Raw genomic sequence first — 22,542 nt, forward strand, 5'->3', positions numbered from 1 at the left:
GAAAGATCTCATTGGCAATTTCAGACGAATGAAACTATGGTGTGCTTTACCAAATATTATGGCATGTATAAGCGTTAGTAAAATTTCATTTGTGTATTGTTTTATATCGAAACATGTTGTGGACTCATGCAAGGTACAATGCAACCACGAGGTGGGCGGCAGTATTTTCAACATAAAGCGTTAAACAAACTAAAACTTTCTTTGTTCAAATATGCTTTGAAAAGACCAAAGGCTTCTCCAAAGAAATGTAAAATTCTGTAGAAATGTAGAAAATGGTCTTTCTAAATTATAATTTCAACCCGCAGTGACGTCAACACCTCGCTTTCGTAACGCCATCGGAGAAATGAATAAATAACATGAATAATGATAAATGGTTAGTCTCTCAGCTAGCTTTCACTATATTATAACGCAAATTTCTGACAGAAACCGATTGGCTCACAGCTTCAACGGAGGTTAATACGTCACTTCCGACGTATTTATTCAAAAATATAACTATTTCTTTATTAATAATTAATAAAAAAATTAAAAATAATTAATTTAAAAAAAATTACTTAAATATACTTTAGATGAATTACTCTTTCATTTATCTACGGATTTGTGGCAAAAAAAAATTAAAGCAACTTCCCTATAGCGTCTAATTCAAACGTAATCTTTTTCAAAATAGTACTTAAAACTTATCTAAGAACACTCTTCATTATATTACTTTTTTTTATTAAGAGCCTTCTCCAAACTGCACTGATTTTGAGAATCATTGTCTACTTAGTTGTTCCGAGTACGGAACCCTAAACTTTGTATTTGAAGCATAGCTAAGAACACTCTCCAATAAATTGCCTTTCAAACGAAACAAGAAAGATCAAAATCAGTTCATTTAAAGATCAAAAACAAAGATCAAAATCAAGTTTAAAAATTATAAATTATTCTCGTTTACAAAAAATGATCTAATCATTTGAAGTAAAATTTAGCTAGAACATGACTGGCTGTATGCTTCAGCGCAGAAATAGTTGAAAATGAATCTTAAAGGGAAAATGACCTGACATCTTTATTACTTAATTCCACTATGAGCAATAATAATTAATTAGTTATGTTTTACAATAAAAAATTGATCAACGTATACATTACAGTACAACCTATAAATAAAGATGTATGTGTTAAATGAACTAACAAGAAACACAAACATAATTATCACAAAGAATGTGCTGGACATGGTTTAATAGCAATATAAACGGTAGTTCACATTGCTTTTTTTAAACAAAATTTTTATACAAATAAATCGTTATTAAAACAAATTGGTGGGATAAATGTTTATTTATCTATAGTTTAGAGTTAGAGTTGTCTTATTGCAAACAAGCAAGCAAGCAACATGGTCTGGTGTAACTTGGGTTTGTTACGACACCACTCATACACACAAATATTGTGTGTTTTTCTTGTTGCAATACAAAAGAAAGTTAGTAAAAGCTTATAAATGGTAATCGCAGTAGACGTAAACAGCCATTACTCAAATAATTTTACTCATAACGCATCGAACGTCATTTTAAGGAAAACGAATAAATACACTTTCAAGGTTTTTGAATATGGCTTCCTAAACTTAAGTAACATCTCCAAAGGATGATTCAATTTAAAAAAATAGTGAAAGTTTCTCTGAAATATTATATTATGAAAATTTTCGAAAGCACTGTTCAGCCCAAAATGATTTTTAAGTGGACACATGGACATGTCATTGCAAGACAGATTTAAAATCGGAGGCATTCTGGTATTAATTACTTATTTAAAATCTTTCTAAATGCAATAGAGTAACAACCTCTCACGCTTATTTTGACTGAGAAATAAACGTCTTGAAGGTTTGAACTAAGTGCACCTTTTTTGCTCTTATTATTAGAATAGTTCAGGACTCCTAAGACATAGTTGGGTCAGCTTTACTTTTATGACCTCTTCTGGAGAGATTTGTCCTGTCAAATCAATATATCATGCTTACCTTGAATTGTTCTGAATGGTTAAAAATAAAGTGGCTCTACGTGATACGGTCCATTTTCATAATGGTTTATTTGACCTAACTAACCTACAACGCCTTGTGAGTAAAAACTTCAAACAAAAAGAAAATTCGTTTATTTCGAATAGTAAATACTAACAAACTTTATACGTCTGGTGAGTCACGTGGCTAGAATAACAGATAGACAGACAATTACAATTGACTGACTTGAAGAATAAGAACAGACAATCATAAATACATTGAACGGAACGGGAAGATGTGGATGAAAATGGTTTGGTACAACACTGCTATACAATCAAGTTGATTCACTCTACGAACATCCGTTGTTGTATCGTGTATATGTGTGTGTGGATTTGTGTGTGAGATGGTTAGGTACGGGACATAACAGCCGTATATCATCTTAGTGGCGTAGGCTAGATGCCGCCGTTATTACTATAATAATAGTCTCCTTCCAAATATCCCGTTTTCCCAAATATCGCATAAGAAACACTTTTATGATTGAAAATTCGATAGATTTAAAAAGTAAACCAAGTCATCAATCTCGAATTTACGACTGCCAAATACAATAAACACTACATTTTTGGCTTGATATTAAAAATTTCACTTAGTCAAAAGTTGCAAATAATTTCGTAGAAACAAGGGCTTTTTTTATTTACCACAATTTAAGGTAAAATCTTAATTTTTTCAAAACCCTCATCATTACTATTTGCAAATTTGCTACATTCCATTGTATCATTCTAAACAAATATCCCACACAAGAGAAAATATTTAGGGATTAATCGAAAATAGGATTTGAAAGATTATATTGCGAATTACTTTATTCGTAATACACATTTTGCAATACTTTATTCGATGAAGAATCAAACTAATCAAAATAAATAGAAATAATATATGGACCTAATTGACAGCGGGCATACTTAGAGAGGTGTAGGATATGAGACGCTTAGAGATAGACAAAATTAGTCCCCTGCAGTATCTCAGCAATCAAACTCATTTCCACTCTTCATAGACTATATACTGAGTAATAATGGAAGTAGAATAATGAACATTTCTCAGAACATATGAGGTAATGAAGTACTAAACAAAACGAGGTAATCGTAAACATCAACCCTTGATGTCATTATAACTGTGCGGTTCGCTTGCTTGAAATAGAAGGTGGGGGGATGTTATTATTGATGCTAGGAAGTTTACTAGTAGATACTTTTTCTAAACGATAAACAATTAATTATAGAATATTGTTTGAATTAAAAAAATTTTCTTTGCATTCCTTGCTATATTAACAAGGCTTTATTAAACCATTTTAATTATTTTCTAATAATATTTTTATTATTTTCAATCTGATATTTCAATAATTAAGATAGTTTGGCCGTAAATCCTCTTTTTGTGATTTGAAGAAATTAAAATATAGTGTTAATCTAAGAGTATTTAATTCATTAAAAAACATTTCAATCGATTGTGAAGACCATATTCATAACTCAAGGAGCACATAACTAACATGAAAATTAAAAACTAAAGAGGGAAAAAAGTGTAAAATAAGACATAGTTTCATGTTTATCTTCAAAACCAGTTTTATCCAAAAACTAATATTTAATAAGACAAAGAAGTAGGAAAATATAGAAAATAAAATTTTTGTATCGATTTGTGGGAAGGTATAAACAAAAAATTGGCTATAAATATGCAGTCATTTGGGTAGGTATATAAAGTATATGTATACACACTAAGTCTAAGTTGTATTGACAGTAACATATATATGCACGTATAAATTGGCATGTTTATATTAATTTGACTATAATAGCCAAACTGCATTAATAAAAGAGCTTATTGTTATTTTCGACCGGTACAAAAAATATCGTATAATTATCACAATTGTCAAGCAAATATTTGACTGTTACTAATTAATAAAAAAAAAAGATTAAGAAAATAACATGACTTACCTCATATAATCGTTTTTACATAAAATCATCCCACTTTTTGTAAAACAACTAGAACCCATATCAGCTAACATTGCCCCACAACATGAGCATTTTAAACAACCATTATGCCAATATCGATCTAGCGCATGTAATAAATACCGTTCCATTATTTTACCCCCACAACCCCCACACACTTTCACTGTGGTATTATTATTATTATTATTATTCACTTGGTGATGGTGATGGTGATGATGATGATGTGGCCCTAATGGTCCATTACTACCACCACCAACGAATGCAGGGTGTTGATGAATCTCTGATCCACCACCGTTATTACCGGGTCCATTACCACCGCCGCCTCCACCTAACATATGGTGGCCTGGTGGTGGTCCACCACCATTGCTTAATGGGCCACTTGGTGGACCACCATGTATTGTATGTTGTTGCGGACCACCCGGGCCGTTCGGACCACCACCATGATAATTGTTGTTGTCTGGTGATGGTGGGTGCGGTGACGTTAATTCAGAAGCACCATATGGATGGTAATGTGGGTTCATACTAGCTAAAGTACTGGCTGCCAGTTTGAATGGTTTTGGAAGCGCGATTTAACGCGCTTTGAATTTCTTTAGTAATTTAAAATAGTTCACCTAAATTTGATTAAGTGCTTTGCAGTTTTTGAACGAATTGTTTACTGTTCTTCAGAATATTTCGTTTTATCTGAAACAATAAAAAAAAATAAAATTAAAATCATTTTAAATTAACCAAAATAATAAACCATCATACAAGGGGGTAAAGGCTCAATATTTCTAGACAATTAATTAAGGGATGCAGGTTCGAAGTTTGTCAGGTTCCTACAATAGTAACATTGTATAAAATAGAATAAAGGTTAAAAATAATTATGCAGGCGCCTCCTGTTAATCTGTTTAATAAATGGTAGCAACCGTAAAATTGAACGTAACTTATCGACGGTTTTCCTACACGTGATCATGCAACATATAGTTGCCCATGAGAAAAACATGGATTTATATAATTGTAGCTTATAAGAAAACGTTTGTATTTTTAACATTGCGCCATCTATTGAATACTCACTCATTCCAGTCAACACATTTCGCCATCTGTTAGAATCGTTTGGAGCTAACAGATTATTATGACTGTCAAATAATAGACAAATAATTTGCAATCCTACCTTAGAAGTTGGATCAAATTGCACACGGAATGCAATTTAAATTTAAAATCGATTCAGTAGTTAAGGAGTCCACAGCGGACAAACAACATGACACGTAATTTTTATATATAAGGATATATATAGTGGACCACTTGAAAAAAAAAATTTGATGTGATATCTTCCTGATTTTTGCTAAGATAATGTACCAAAAAACGATTTTTATACCATGTATATATGAAATATACATAGTATATTAAGTTTAGTCCCAAGTTTGTAACGCTTAAAAATATTGATGATACGAAAAAATTTTTGTTATAGGTGTTAATAGAATCACCTAATTAGTCCATTTCCGTTTGTCTGTCCGTCTGTCCGCCTGTATGTCTGCCCGTCTGTCTGTCAGCACGATAACTCAAAAACAAAAATAGATATCAAGATGAAATTTTTATAGCGTACTCAGGACGAAAAAAGTGAGGTCGAGTTCGTAAATGATCAATGTAGGTCAATTTGGTCTCGGGTCCGTAGGACCTATCTTGTAAACCGTTAGAGATAGAACAAAAGTTTAAATGTAAAAAATGTTTGTTATAAAAACAACTTTTGTCTGAAACATTTTTTTGTAAATATCACTGTTTACCCACGAGGGCCTTAATTAGGTGAAAATTTTATAGTATTGATTAATATGGGAATATCAGTTATGTGTGAGTGGCTATTTAAAAGTGGATATCTTTTTTATTTACGTCACGTCAAAAAATAAACGATTGCGTCATCAACACTGTCTATACATGGTATTTCAACAATTAACTCAGCCAATTGTTTATTTTCACTTGTTTTTTATTAATATAACGTAGACTTTAATTGCGTTAGAAACTGGTCACTTTGTGGATGAAGTATATTTCTTATGATTTAAAAAATAGGTACTTCAGGAAAAATAAAAGCATTTCATTACCTTGTCTTAACGATAACAGTTAAATATATGGTTCCATTTTATTGATCAAAACTGTCTTAATAAAGTATACCTTATAATAAAAACGAAGCCTCTGAAAATATTTCTTAGTTACAAGTATTTGTTCTTATCGTGAAAAATTGTATACAAACAAGTTGAACCAACCAACAACAAGTTAAGTAAAAGTAACATAACGACAAGTTGTGTCTTAATGGTTGGTTAATTTTTATTATTAATATAATTAAAAACAAGATAACGTTAAAATTTTATTTATAAATTATATTTTATAGTAGATACGTCTACGTACCTATACTAGTATTTTAACTTTGATATATTTTATTACAGTCATAAGAGAGCATTTATGATGTGTGAAAGCCACAAACATGTTTCTTGTCTACATATCACCCACCTTCTTCTGTCATTATAACCAGAGTTACAACATATTAATAATATGCATATAATGTAAATATGGTTACATTCTTTTATTATTTTAATATCACTCATAGATAAGTTTTTAGTGATTTTTAATTTTATCTATGAGATTTCAATTTTCACTTTTACATTGCATTATATTTCAAAGCATTTACTGAAGTTTTTTTGAAACATTTCTAAACAGAGTTCATACGCAGGCTTCAATCAGAGTAAATCTCCATCGTTTCATTAAAATTGACAAAAAATATGCTCATTAATGTTTTTATCTCTTGTTCAATTAATTTTAACTTTTTAACTTAACCAGTTTTCATTTATAAACTTCAAATTAAAATCTATAAATCATAAACAATTTTCTTCTATACCATGTAAACTATTTATCTTCTTTGTATCCTAGTCCCTTTAAACAGATTCCAAAAATAGGGAGACATGCTATTTGTCGATTTTTTATTTTTAGCAACAAATGTGTAAATAGTGGGTTTATGTCCATGATTTAACATTGCAGTAGAGTCTCATTATGAGTAGAACATTCTGAAGTTTATCAGTAACTTTTTTAGCAATCCGAACAAATCCAGTAATCGCATTCTCTCTGGTTTTCCATATGAGCCTGGATTAGTGAGACTCTACTGTATGTAAAATTCATTGAAGAAATATTGAAATTATAACTTAACAATTTCTATTTAATTAGTTAAATTTTGTACCAACAGACTACGTATTGCCAACAATTACTAAATCTTACCGAATTCTTTTGTGTAACAGCTGAACATAGAAAAGAAACTGTAAATTAATCTGGAGGGAGAAAATGTAAATTTTCCTTTTAAAAGTACAATTAAAAAATATCAAAGTTAAAAATGTTTTCATGTTCGTAAAATTGCGTTGAATATATTATATAAAACTAGAGTGATACCCACCCGCTTCGCTGGATTAAAAGTAAAGATTGTTAAAGATTGCTCCCGCTTATCCCTTTTCTATAACACTCGAAATAATGGTGGGGATTGTTTTACACAGGTAAAATATATTATTTTTTTAAATGTATAATAGTAATTATTATTCATTGAGTATATCGGAGAAGATGGCCTTGAAATATTTTATATTGACTATTTTTACAGAAATATGTAATTTATGGTAATTTCAAATGTCAAATTAAATTAATTTTTCAATTTTTTTTATTTTTAATTAATATATCTTTATAAATTATATCTCATGTGTTATTCTGATGTATAAACTATATTGCTGTACAGTTTCATTAAAAACCATTCGCTAGTTTTAGCGTGAAAGTGTAACAAACAAACAAACAAACAAACATGCTTACTTTCGCATTTATAATATATAGAGATAGAGATAGAGATTAATAATAATAATAGAAATGAAGAATAATTAAACGTATAAAAACACAAAAATATCATGGTCCGCCAATGACATCTGTCACATAAATAAAAAATTTTAAAACTGAAAATACTGAGAATTTATAAATATCGTCATATTAAAAAAGTGCTCAACACTGTAGGGAAAATTATTCTGAACAAAACATTATAAAAAGTTCATATAAACATGGGCTCAAAAACGGCCATTTTTGGAGCTATAATCATACCAAATGATCATTTCGAATTTATGACAAATTCATTGGGTTTACGAAAATGTGAGTCGAAAATTTTTATGAGAAAGTACTGTTAAAAAATTGATGCGTAGTTTTTCTTCTTCAAAGTTGTAGAAACACTTCAAAATAAGTGAAGAAGTACAAGTAAAGAACAACAAACAGTTCATATCGTGTATAATAAAATAATTTACGACAATATAATTTTAAACACATATAAATTTATTTATATACTACATTATATATTACTGTTCATTTTATATATCTACACATATAACATGGTGCAATATAAAAAGCCAGCAATATAAAAAACCAGCAAATGTATGTTGATAGGAGTGTTTCATTAAACAGTGTAAGTAATATTGTATAAGAAGTGCCACGAAAATAGTTAACCAAGGTTAGGTTATATTGGCTGCCCACGAAGAACACACTTAGGCTAGATTCCATTCTGATACCATATATGTGTTTTACCACCTTTCCGCTGATAACTTCATTTATCAGTTTCTCAATTTCAAAGACTGGGCGTACCTCATCCATGCATATACCAAGTACTACACCAGCCCATCACAACTTTTAATTAAATTAATTTTTGTTTCGACTGCGGGAATCCAACCCGCTATTCTATATATATATATATATATATATATATATATATATATATATATATATATATATATATATAAATATATATATATATATATATAGCATACCGCGGACGGAATTGTTTAAGCCTTAACCAACTGACCTAATAGGGCGACAATAGTTAACCAAACAAACAATAAAAATTGTTTGCAAAAAACAGAACCAATTCAAAAAAGGAAAAAATAATTTAGCGACTTCAATCAATAATTTACTTGTGAACAACGCTTAAGAGACAACGCCAATTAACTGATTTTTTTTATCCACAAGGAAATTATTGATTGGAGACGGTACTCCAAAATTGTTTTTTACTTTTTTTTTGTAAAAATTCATATAAACTTTGAAGTATGTCCAATCCAATAATAAAATAATTATCGAGATCGGAAACTCCGTTTTTTCGTCGGTTAGAAATCAAATGGAATAAGTCTGCTTTAACTAATGCGTGTTTCCACTAACGTTGTTTAAAGTTCAACGAGACAGCGGGATGAAATTTACAATTGGAATAGTTAATAGTTTTTCCTCAAACATAGGGCCTTATCGCCACTGTTGAGAGATCTTGTATCTTAACACATATATGATAAAACATGTATTTATACATTAAATATATGCGGAAGATATAAATGTTGTTAAATTTAACATCTTTGTTGTATATGTAATATACCGTTTTAAAAATATTTTTACAATCGATCTTAAATTTTATCTTTTAAATAAGTCCATAATCATTTTTTGATTTTTGTGGGTATTGATTTTAAAATGGTATTGTCAAATATCTACGAAACAGATTCATACATAAGAACAGGTATGGGCGAGTTATTTAAAGTCTAAGTCACCATTGTTATGACTTTATTGTATGCCATAAACTTTATTGTGTGTCTCTTTATACAAGTTCGCATTGCTCATAGAGGAGAAAGCGAGACAGGTATACGACTCTTCTACCTATTTCAGCTTCTCTAATAGTAATGAGATAGGTAGAAAAAAAAATTTTGTCTCTCTGTATTTTTGGTTTTCATTAGTTACGTTATCACTGTCTTACTCGTATGTTAGTTACAGAAGTCTGAGGGACTTCTCTAAGCCACGTTTGCCCATGCCTGCGTTAGGAACTGGATACATTTAAATTGTCCCTTACAAGATATTTCTTCTTTTTTTTTTTTCATTTTATATAAAAAAAAACAACTGCAAACCTCCAAAAAGTATAAGGCAATAGAATTTAGAGGTAGCAGTGAAATAGTCATCGCCAAATTGGGATCAATAAATCAACAATTCAAAACTTCCCTCAAATTTCTTTGGCAGATAAATCCCATGGCAAATATTTGTTGGGGAAGCGTGGTTGCATATTCATCAAGTTTTGAAAACTTTGTGAAAAAGATACAGGAAACTATAAATTGTCAGTAAAATAAAACTTATAAGGAAAAAAAAGGAAAAAAACTTATATGAAAAGACATTAGAAATAACTACCAAACCTGTACTGTTATTATGAAAAACTTTTTGTAAAAATTCACGAGTTAACGAGGCAATTCTAGATAATTAAGTAGGGTGAAATTAATTACTTTCGAATTATATTTCAATCAAAACAGCCTTTGAACTGGGGATGAAGCCATCATCCAATTGACCCGAATTTCTATAGTTTTATGAAGTAACAATTTCCTCTCTATAACACTATAAAAAGAAGTGAAAACAAATAATTGACTGAGATAATTGTTGAAATACTATGTATGAGACAGTGTTGATGACCCAATCGTTTGTTTTTTTACGTCATGTAAACAAAGAAATATATCCACTCTTAACCCACACACATCTAACTGATATTCCCATATAATACATTCTAAAATATTTGCACCTAATTTGCGCCCACGCGGTTAATCAGTGATGTTTACGAAAAAATGTTTCAAACGAAATTTGTTAATTTTTTTATAAGGAACATTTTTAAACATTTAAATGTTTTAAATGTTTTGCGCATTTACGAACTCAATCTTACTTTTTACGTTCTAAGCACGCAATCAAAATTTCAACTTGATATCTCTTTCGTTCTTGAGTTATCGTTTTGCCAGGCAGACAGACAGACAGACAGACGGACAGACAGACAACCGCAAACGGACTAATTTGGTGATTTAATGAACACCTGCACCAAAATTTTGTTAGTAGCATCAATATTCTCAAGCGCTAAAAACTTGGGACTAAACTTAATACACCTTGATATATTTCATATACATGGTATAAAAATTATGTGTCACATTTGAGGTCGTGTCAGCATAATGATTGGAATACTATATAAGCAATGTTCCAAATTAATAATTTAAGTTGTTTTTTTAAATGGTTAAAGTGAATTGTTTTATCTTACGTAATGACCGATAAAAATTATATTTTTTTAAACGAATGTAAAAACAGTTTACAACATAAAATAAAAAAAATTATAAACATAATATAATGAACAAAAATTAAATGATATATTACATATGTTATAAATCTCTCATGAATACATAATTAAAATTTTATTACTGCATAATAATTTTTTTTTTTTTTTAGTAATAAATTTGGGGTATTATTTATGCTTAATAAAACAATTATCTTTTGAAAATACATTTCATATAAGAAATTTTCTTTAATCATAATTTTTAAGTTTTAATATCTCAACTTCAGCAATATTTATTTCATATATGTATAAACACAATTGCATGAAGCATTTCGCAATTAAAATTCATTCATGGAAATTAGGGTGTCGAATTTTTAAAGGCAAATAAACCAAAGGATGAGGAAAACTACAATTAATTTTTTTCCCAGATTATATAGAGACGATTTAAAAAAATACCAGAATTAATTTCCTTCTTGGGTTTCTAATTTAAATTTCCAAGTCCAATAAATATTAGTAGAATATAATTTATTATTTATATAATGGAAGTAACGTGCTATATGAAATGAAGTATGTGCCTATTTATTCAATTATTATATTCAAATAATATGATACTAGCTCGACCCGTGGGGAATTGCGTTCTCGTATTTACCGTAACCCGTGGCTAAAAACAAGAAACAACGCATTTATTTCATAGAAAAGTGGTAAAAATTGTAAATATATGTCTAGAGTATTAGAAGAGCATCTGTAAAAACTAACATGTTTGCCTCGTAAACTTGTTATTTAAATTTATGATATTTTTTCGTTCAAATTGTTTGTCTAGCATGGTTTTTCTTAAGCGGTACATTTTTAGACCGTGAGTGAACCATTGAATTTGATAAAGAAATATCGTAGATAAGAGTAGGACAGGAAAAAACTTACTAGAGTAATAATGATATATATATATAAGATTATAGATGTGATTAACTGTAAAATTATTAATTAATAATATTGTATCAATATTATTAATATAATGATTAAATTTTCTAATTAATAAATTATAATTACTTTAATTAAGTGGAATATATTAATCTGTTTAATTTTGCATACTAAAATATACAAACATAATTATTACTAAATACCTATTATTATTATAATACTCTATACAACGCAACGATTACTAAATAACTATCCGAAACAATATGGATATTCGTTCCATGTATAATAATTATATTTAGGTGCCAGAGAAATTTATATACACAAACCCTCTGATGGTTATAAATTTTACATAAGAAATATAATGAAAATTTAGTTTTGTCTATCGAAAATTAATTTCATTATTTACAAACGAATGTGAAATATAGGCGCATCACTTTTCTTATTCTCCTATTACAGCCCAAAAAATTATTTTTAATTAATAATAATTTTCTTTGCAATCCCATTTAAATGTATGACGTTTTTCAACTTCTTAAACTTGATTATTTAAATGATTTATTTTATACAGAATACAAGCTTCAAATTACGCTTGGAATAATCGACACCAAACGACCATCAGAGCTCCTTAGTTTATATATTTTCAGATTTTCAGCTCCTTTATGAATATATTTTCAGATTTGGAAATCGTTAATCCTGAAAATCCTGATCAGGATGATAATCAAAGCCACTTATAAAATTATTGAATTGTCATCGGTCCATGATTAGTATGACAAATTTCGAGTTAACCTGACGTTTTGAAGGGTTCAAAATCATATTGGAAGTTACATCCTAAAATACTAACATAATTATGAAACTAATGAAAGCGTGTTAAAAATCTATATTTTCGACAAATACTCTTTATCTTTGCTACCTGTCATACATGAAAAGCGAAATCATTTTTCCAGCCGGTTGTATCCATAAAATCACAATAAAATTGTGTAAAACTACGACAGTGTTCAACGTTATAGAAACCGTTTGTTTAAATGTTGGGAGTTAATGGAGATAAAATAACCTAAATTGTTTATTTTTTCTATCTAACTATCAAAATAGTCTACGATAACCTCAGAGTGATTATAGAGCTGGCTCCCACTGTTAATGTTGTTACTACAACGTAAATCTCAATGGAAGTCTTACGCCTTCGTAACGTGATCGCTTTGCATAGCATTTTGTGAAGTTACTAGAGAGTATTTGAAGAAAATGTGAGATGTTAAGAGGAAGTGACATAGTACCTTACCGACACTAGCTCCTAGACCGACACAATATTATTAAATTTAAAATATAATTATTGAACAACACACCTGTGGTGTATAACCAACTATTATAATAATCGATTTATAATTATTTAAGTTTAAGCACAATAATTTAAACAATGTACTTTACCTACTAACAAATGAAATTCATATTTTGATAACATTGTTATGTGTATATTAAGCGCAACAACATATAATCATTTTCGCTTTTGATATGCTCAATTATTTTAGCTATTAAATATGCGCCATCAATTAAAAATTTTGTTCGGACCATAATTTTAAGAGGGAATTTTTTTAAATGTGATACGCTGCTAATCTTAAAGTAACATTACACAGAGAATAATAAATTAAAAAAATATCGAAAATCCAACTGCGTTAAATAAAATCGGAAAAGAAAGAAATTAATCCAGTATTTTACATAGCGACTTAAAAGTTAGAGCCCACTATTGGGAAGATTTGCTCCCGATCTAGATATTAATGGGCCCCGATTTTTAAGTCACTATGTAAGCTAGTCACCCAGTTTTAGATTTTATTTAATTATTATTTATTTTAGACTTTTTAATGTCCCGGCATTAAAAATAGCCTCCTATTATATTTAAACGTTTTAAGCCAATTATTGCTAATTAAATTTAAAAAAATAACGCATTATATATTTTTTTGTAATCCCCTTTTAATTTCCTTTATTTTGATATCCTTCCTACTCAATAGATTTGGTTAATTTATTTTGTTAACTTCTACTATTTTGCGCCAAAAATCCAACATTTTGTTTTTTGTAATCAAACATCTATCTCAGGACACTTGGGTTTTTAAGACGAATATAACCATACCTTAATTTGGAAATCCATCGAGCTACTTGGAAGATGCGAGGTGATAAAGAAATTTACAAGTCGGGTAAAAATTAACTTGAATCAACAAAGAATTTTTCTTCAAAATATAATTTTTGTTTTTTTTTTTTTTATCTACGAAAGTTTTGTCTTGAACTTAATAAATAATCTGGTATCTAGGCTTAAATTTTACTTTTTGTTAAAGAATACGACATCATGATCCGAACTTCCATAATACTTGTTTCAAGTAAAAACTTTTCTTGGTTTGTGAATTGTTATTTTGTCAAAGGAACTTCATTGTAGCAGCTATTGAGAAATTTATAAATTAAGTTTTATTTTTCTGGTGGTTCTTTACTTTTTTCATGATTATCCAAGTATAGTTGATTTATTATTAACACACAAGCAGTGTTTCGTACTTCGTTGGTAATTAAACCAAAGACTTAAACATTATTTCGAAATTGCCTATTTAATAATCACTAGCGATCCTGATATTTTTGAACGACTTGATTAGATTTATAATAAGCAATGGTGCTTAATTGATTTGGGACCTCGACTAAAACTTGCCTGATTTACAAATGCAAAATTTAATTTATTAATAAAATTAATTTTATTAATGTCCACGTTTAGGAGTACCTAAAGCAGAAAGTCCAAGACTCGAATAACGATAGCGTAAATTAAATTTCGCAATTAATCTTGCAGTCAAATTGATTTGTTTTCAAAATTCATTACGACAAATGTACTTTAAACTAATGTTATTTTCTGATAAATCATTTACAACAATTTCAGTATAACACTTCAGTTAAAAATGACATACATATTGACAGATTGTATATTAAAGATGCAATAAATTGATTTCAGTCAATACAACAATAAAACCCCTAATATTAATAGCAATATTGATTTAAATTGAATAATATATAAATTTAACAATGTTTTTTTGTTATTCGAAACGAGATATTTATAGGGAAAATTATATACGTTTCTGTTTTATATTTAGGGATAGATATGTCTCTACGTCTCCTCTCCAATGTTTGACTGTATGTATATACTATGAATCAAGTGTTACAAAATAAATGAACATATCGTAGGGTGACAGATACATTACATGAACATACATTTAGTCTTTTGAATATTTTGTGTCATTTTCCGTGAGAGGTTCCAAGAAGTCATCCAATCCCATTTATTTGCCAGAAAAGGAATTTCATTTTTATATTCCCCAATTTTCCTATTTCAATAAAACTACTTTTAAATATTTCTACTTTAAAGTATTTCTATTCCAATATATGTCCACATTTTAAGAAATATAGAATGCTTAAATTAAAACTTACTCTTACATAATTCTACTTAAAACATAACTTAATTAAACATTTATATACTTAAGGATGTTCCAGCATGGTATTTGCAGTTTCTATGTTAAAGCAATGGTACAATTTTTTTTTCGACAGAATTTAACGAAAAATTAAATTTAAGAATTTAATAATGCTTACTATTAATTCCCAAAGTTTCAGAAATTTTGACCGTTTAAAATGGGAAATAATTATGCCAACGTCCCAATTTCGATCAATTTACGTCAAAATTAATATCTCGAAAGTGAAAATTAATTTCTAAATTTTTTTTTTAGAATTGTATTGTATAAACATTTTTTTCTACTTTTTCTTCAATATATAATAATATCATAAAAAATAGTTGGAGAGACCGGACATTTTACATGCTTTAAATGGGACATGACCCTCAAAATCGCGAACTTTGTCTTTAAATATCTCGCGATCTAAACGGTCAAAAATTATGAAATTTTAGGAATTCATAAATAAAGCTATTATAAACCCGAGAAAAAAAATTCGGCCAAATCTGTCGAAAAGTGATTTCATGCTGGTACTACCTTAAAATAAATTTTTAAAGAAGACTAATTATTTTAAAATTAAATTTTACCACGCGTCACAAAGCAATCGAAGTTTAACAAATATTTTTGCCATTTTTCCCATTTATTTTTCAGTTAAATTCAGCGCAAAATATTTCGAATAATTTTTGAAAAATAAAAGTTGGACAGAAATATTTTTTAAAGTAAAATTATTTACAAGTAGTTTTATTCAAGCAGAAGAGTCGTGGAGTAGAATAAGAAAAAATGGAATCATTTTGATGCATTTATTAAAAGATAAAGTGGCAAACTACTATGTAATGCCGCGAGACAAGACGATAATAGGAAGTCTTTTATATTTATTATGTTTACAAAAACTACAAAACAGTTAATCATTATCACCAAAATGATTTGCTGTTTTGTGATTAGTAAGTGAAAGCTTGCTTAGCTGTCCAACTCTTGGTACAAACACCCTATATGAATAAAATTCAGTGTTGTTATATATGTACAAAATGAAATATTGTTCATATAGGGTGGAATCAGCAGACAATCAACAGTCAGTCGTCGATGGGGTGTCAATTTTGGTTTAGATTTGTTCACTCAAATTTCACTAATGTGTCAGATGATTGAACTGCCACTGTTATGTGTGTACAATATACCACACTGATAACATCACATATTGGCGTGTAGGAGTTTCTCTTTAGGATACATATTTTTATATTTGTACAAAATATTTGAGAAAATTTTATGTTATGTACTATAGTCATTTATTACAGGTATAAATATTAAGGCATTCTTGATTTTATGTTACTACAAATTGTTACTGATATGGTATTGGACAGCTTCGTTTCATATTTTGGAGGTAGTTATTAGAATTGCCAAACTAAAAAGTTTGTGATATCAAAACAGTATATATTATACCAACCATCAGTTTAACTTTTATATTTCTTGTCAGTTGATCTTGTAACTTTCGAGCTATAATTCTTAATAATTAATTAGATACACCAAACGACACATAGGAATTCAAAAACATACTATGTATTTTCACATTTTGATTAAATTTCGCTCTCGAGCGTGTTAATCAGAACCGATTTATGGTTTCGTAAAATTTTGTAAAAATAATTACCTAATTATAAAATATTTCTCTCCCAAATGCACAAATAATTTCATTATTCTTGGAATTCAGCGTGAAAGTACCCTCAGGTTTACGTTTTTGGTTTCCTCGACAAAAATAATATCTACCAATATAATCTAGTAATAATTGATTTTAAAGTTCCTTGGTTGGGTCGAGTTTGGTTGTTTTTGGTTGGTTTTTTGTTGGTTTTTGATAGTGTGAAGTTTTAAAAATTTTGAAGTAAATATTGATTAATACCGATTGGGAAATGGGAATAAATATTGATTGGATGTTTTCAAAAGTTTTAATTTACAAAGTTCATGAACTGATTAATTATTTTTGTCAAGGGTATTATAGATACCATTAAATATTTTGGTTATTGATAAATGGTAAGTAATCAGGTGGTCTAAATTAGAACTACTGAAAAAGCAGCCCACTTCCAGTTTAATAGTACAATTTTTTATCGCCAGTCGGCGGGATTTATCTGATTTGAATTTGTATATTTTTATTGGTCTTAAAAAATGGTAAGTACAAGTATTATATCTGGTAGACGAAATTGTAACTACTGATTTCGGATCTTGTTCTGATTTTAATTAGTACGAATTATTATCGCCAGTTCGCGAGTCGCAAACTCCCAGTTATCAATAGATTATATTTGTAATTATTTGTTCATTATTGCTGGATTGTATTATATGAACTACGATGCTACTTTGAACCTGATGATATTCACACTTAACAGTTAATTGTATTTTTATAATATTATAGAATGTATTATTATTTGATGTTTTAACAGTTGTTCGGTATAATTATTTTATTACCTAATTCGTATATATTATCGTTATTATTGTTATTTGTAATTCAATTTGACATCATATCAGTAAATATTTAATAAGACAGTGATACGGTTGGTTTTTTTATACATATAACATTTTTTTATATACAACAGCTATTGTTATACAGCAGAGAGTGTTTTATTTAATAGTCATATACACAAATTCATGGGATAAATAATATATATTGCTAATAAATAATAAAAACATAAATACACAAGACCCTAATACTCTATCAAATTTTCAGGTTTTTTGATCGATAACAATAGCTAATGAATTTTAATCCATCAATTATTTTATAATACAGAATTTTTTACGAAGAGAATATTTTTAGTGTCATAAGTCATAACCGTTGTATAATTTAATAAGTCAAATTCGGTTGTCTATGATAGAATTATAAAAATATTTCATTTTTGAAGAAAAATAGTGCTTGCGAAGAAAACTGAATCGATCGTAGCGATTTATAAAAAATATGAATATTTTCTAATTGTTAATATGAAATTTGTAAAGTAAATATAAAAAGCACTGCAAAATATTTCACTTTTGCAATGCACGTGTAAAACTTGTATCCTCATTTTACATTTATAATTTTTTGCTCTTTGCCAAACGTTTTCAGATAAAATTTTGGATTTTGGCCAAAAATTTATATTCGTAAAATTCATTAAACAAAATTTTCGATCCAATTTCTGTTTTCGTCCAAAATAGGTATATGCTAAAATTCGTTTCCAAGCCTTATGATCTAAGTTTGGCAAAGTTGTATACAATCTTATTCCTTCTTGACTTGCGGATATTTTTATGAGGAGTAACTCTTTAACCCCTGCACTAAAAAAAGGAGTGTTATATGTTTGAACGCTATGTGAGTGTGTCTCTCTGAGGAATCGTAGTGCCTAAACGTATGAACCGATTTTAATTTTTATGGTTTCGTTTAAAAGGTAATTTAACAGAGAACTTTGCAAGAACACCAAGTGCGAATTTAGAGTTCCGTACCTAAAAAACTAAAAATTGGCCACGATCTTCAATATACTTTAAGGAAATAGATAATTAAATGGAGAGTGTTCTGATATATGTTTCAAGTGGGAGTTTAGGGTTCCGTACCGAAAAATTTATCGGGGGTTTTTAAAATTTTGTAAATTTCACTTGTAATTAATATTAAAAAAATTTTTTTTTCTCTTAGTAACTCGATTTCTGATCAGGCTGTATGTTTCTATAGTTCTCCAATCGATCGAGGGTCTGTACATATCCAAAAATATAGTTATTTTAGTCTGGAAGGATTTTAGTATTAGATTATTATTATTTAGATTTTAGACTTAGTATTAGCGTCTGCACTTAAAAACCTTAAAAATTAAATTGACCTAATATTGTCATATATTTTCTACTACAAAGATTTATGCAATAAACATAATAAACCAAATGAAACCTTGATAAATTTACATTAAAAAAAATATTTTTTAATCATAATTATGATATAATATCAATTCAATATAAGTTAATTTAATTATAATAATTTATAATAATATATTATCTTTGTATTATTATTATTCTTTTTAAACAGTTTAATGATTATATATGTCAATCATAATTATTATAATAATGAATAACAACAACAAAATTATATGAATATATATATGTACACATAAATATAATATCAATGTCTATAATATTTCTATTACCTTTTTATTATTATTTTTTTAATAAATAGGTATATATTATATAAAAGAATATAATTTATGTACAAGAATAATTTAATTATAAAAAATATATTTTGTTTATTAAAAAAAACTCGTCTTGAGCTTCACAGCTCCGCCACTTAAGTCCCATTTTCCCCTCATGAGATGCTGCTTATTATATAGGCCTGTGCAAAAAATTTTGTTGTAGGCTTTGTGGGATATTTATGGTGAATTATATGTTTATTAGGGTGCTGAATCTAAAAATAATCTATCATTTTAAGTTGTCATGCAAAACTCATTTAAAAAAGCCAAAAATCGACAATTCAATTAATTAAAGGGGTTAGTAAGGATAATACTACCTGAAATTTTTGTTTGTCTTAATCTTGATCCTCTTTCGAACATTTTTGCTTTTCCGCATGGCTTATTACAAAATCTTTTATCACGTAGGTTCAGTGGGTAAAAAAATCCATAAGAAGCAGTTTAAAAGTCCTATGCAGTTTTAAGTTTAGATTAATTTGTTTATTAGACGTTTTTCATACAGAAATAGGATTCAGTCTTTCCCCTTATTTTTGACCAAATAAAACATTTACATAAAAGAGAATGGAATGTTGACATTGCTAAAAAGCACTTTCTTAACGATCAATCCAGTTCACATAAATATTCGCGTAAAAATGTAAAATTTCAAAAAAAAAAAAAAAAGAAAGTGTATGGGTACTGGGAAGTTGACACTATTCTATTTTTATCACTATTATCGTATAAACGTCGCCATATTAGCTCATTTGGTTAAGGCGGAACCAATTCCGTTCGCGGTATGCTTAGGGTACCGTGTTCGATTCACGCCGTCGCAACAAAATTAATTTGATTAATAGTTGTGATGGTCTGGTGTAGTGCATAGAATATACATGAAGGAGGTGCACTCAGTCTCCGAAATTGAGGAGCTGATAAATGAAATTATCAGCGGAAAGGTGGTAAAACACATATATGATATCACAAAGGACTCTAAAGCCTAAGTGTATTGGCTTCGCGGATAGCCAATATAACAATATAACCTAACCAAACCTATCGTATAAACAAGTAACTATATTGTAACGGATAGCGATGCATTACTATGGATTTTCACTAAACAATTTTTAAAGATGAATCAATGCGACAAATCACATATTTATTTACCTATCTCTAATATATTACTCATTGCATAATCAAGGAGAGACGAAAAAGTTTTGGTGGTTTTATGAATTTTACTTTTTGTGGGGCAAAACAATTTTAAATAAGATTATTCTAACGGGAAACAGGAAATGAAAAAATACTGGGCTGAAAAAATGAATTAAATGTATTTATCTATACATTTTATGATTAAAATTTAAATTATAAAGTATATATAGAAGTAATGATTTGAACATTATCTGTAATTAATCTTAAAATAGTTAAATCAAACCAATGTTAGATAACCACCGTCCAATTTATAACTACACAACATCTACACCGTTGGCTCATCCCTATGCCCGTCCTATCGTACTCATTCTAATCTATTAAATTCAAAACATATTATATAGGATATATTATATACCTACATTTACACACAACGAATTAAATCAGTGATTCTAAACCAGGGTTTAATTGGAATACTATTAACACATTAAAGTTTATATTGAATGTATGATACATATCATACCAGGCTTAATATAGATATTGTTTAAATATAGCCTTTAAATGTAAATTTTAAAATATAATAATTTGTATCCAAACATGTAAATTCTGCTTATCAGAAAAAAAATTTTATACCGAAAATTTTGACTTGGGGCCAAAAGTTCGATTATAAAAATTTATTTTAAAACGTGAAGATCGAAAAGTAATATCTTTAAAATTTTTTTTTAATATACTGCGTGTTTAACTACTATGGTCATATACGCAGTGTCAGTAGATAATATATTGTCAAATTATATTTATTGTTATTATTGATATAGTTAGTCATTTTTTTATCCTTGTTTTTACGTCCTAAATATCCTCGGTTTGGGTTGATGCCATTAACATCAATATGTCAATAGCCCAAAGTTAAATACAAATTTTTAACGATATCTCTCTTGTAGTTTCGGATAAACCATCTGCAAAATTCTAAGCGTAGCATGTATCGTACGCCTATGCCGCACGCCAGAAGTGCTTTGAGACGCAAAATCTTCCAACTTTGATTGGGAAATTTTAGATTTTAGAGAACCAAATGTATACCTGTCGTAGCCAGAGTCATAAACGACCTTGGTCGTAGCGAGAGTACAGAAACTTTTTATCTAAATTTTCAACAAGTTTCAACAACTATATATTATAAATAAAAACTGAACTAATATACTTTGTATTTGAGTGTGATGCAATTTTTATGTAGATAACAAAATATGTAGAACTATTTATTATATTATATGCTGATTACATACGTTTGGAATTTGATATCTTTTAACAAATAATTTTGCAAATGATGACAATTTTTAATGTTAAATCAATAAAATCTTTTTAATATTTTATGGTAATAAAAAAATTAATTAAAACAAGATAAAATTATTTTATATTTTAATAAATTAAATTTCAAATGTAGTGATACGCATTGTAACTTAGTAAAACTTCAAATTACACTAGCGAGCTGAGCACAACAGTAGCTTTGATTTTTGTCAATTTTTTGAAAGCTTTCTTTATTAAACTAATTCTATACTTGCGTGGAATTTCGGTTTCTATATTTTAGATTTAATATTTTTAAATAAATTATGTTTAGCTTGTGTTTTTACTTTTCGAACGAAGTAGATTTTCAAAACTGTTACTTCTCCATAATATTCTAAACTGTTTATTTTTCTGCCTCTTTTCTCGGAAAATACAATGGTCAGTACCATAAAAAATTTTAAGTGACTTTAAAGGAGGTTTTAACAACGTCCGTTTAGTAAAATTTTGCGTAAAATATATCTGTTGTGAAGTACAGAAACTTCGGAAGCAGCAAATGATAATCAAAAGTCAGCGATAAAAACTTCACGTTAAATTACAATCGCTTTTAAAATTG

The 22,542-nt window shown here is 28.4% G+C and overlaps 1 protein-coding gene across 2 annotated transcripts in view; it reads right to left on the reverse strand.

The window, feature by feature from the left end:
• The window catches only part of LOC123301842 (thyroid receptor-interacting protein 6), a 303,615-nt gene that overhangs the window by 154,230 nt on the left and 126,843 nt on the right, over window positions 1-22,542 (reverse strand). For both annotated transcript variants that reach the window (XM_044884771.1, XM_044884765.1), the window contains exon 3: window positions 3,922-4,617. In XM_044884771.1, coding sequence (XP_044740706.1) covers window positions 3,922-4,457 — 536 coding nt within the window. In that variant the 5' untranslated portion in view covers window positions 4,458-4,617. The remainder of the gene's footprint in view (window positions 1-3,921; window positions 4,618-22,542) is intronic.

The sequence above is a fragment of the Chrysoperla carnea genome, chromosome 1 (genome assembly GCF_905475395.1).
Source record: "Chrysoperla carnea chromosome 1, inChrCarn1.1, whole genome shotgun sequence".
Taxonomy (NCBI): Eukaryota; Metazoa; Arthropoda; class Insecta; order Neuroptera; family Chrysopidae; genus Chrysoperla; species Chrysoperla carnea.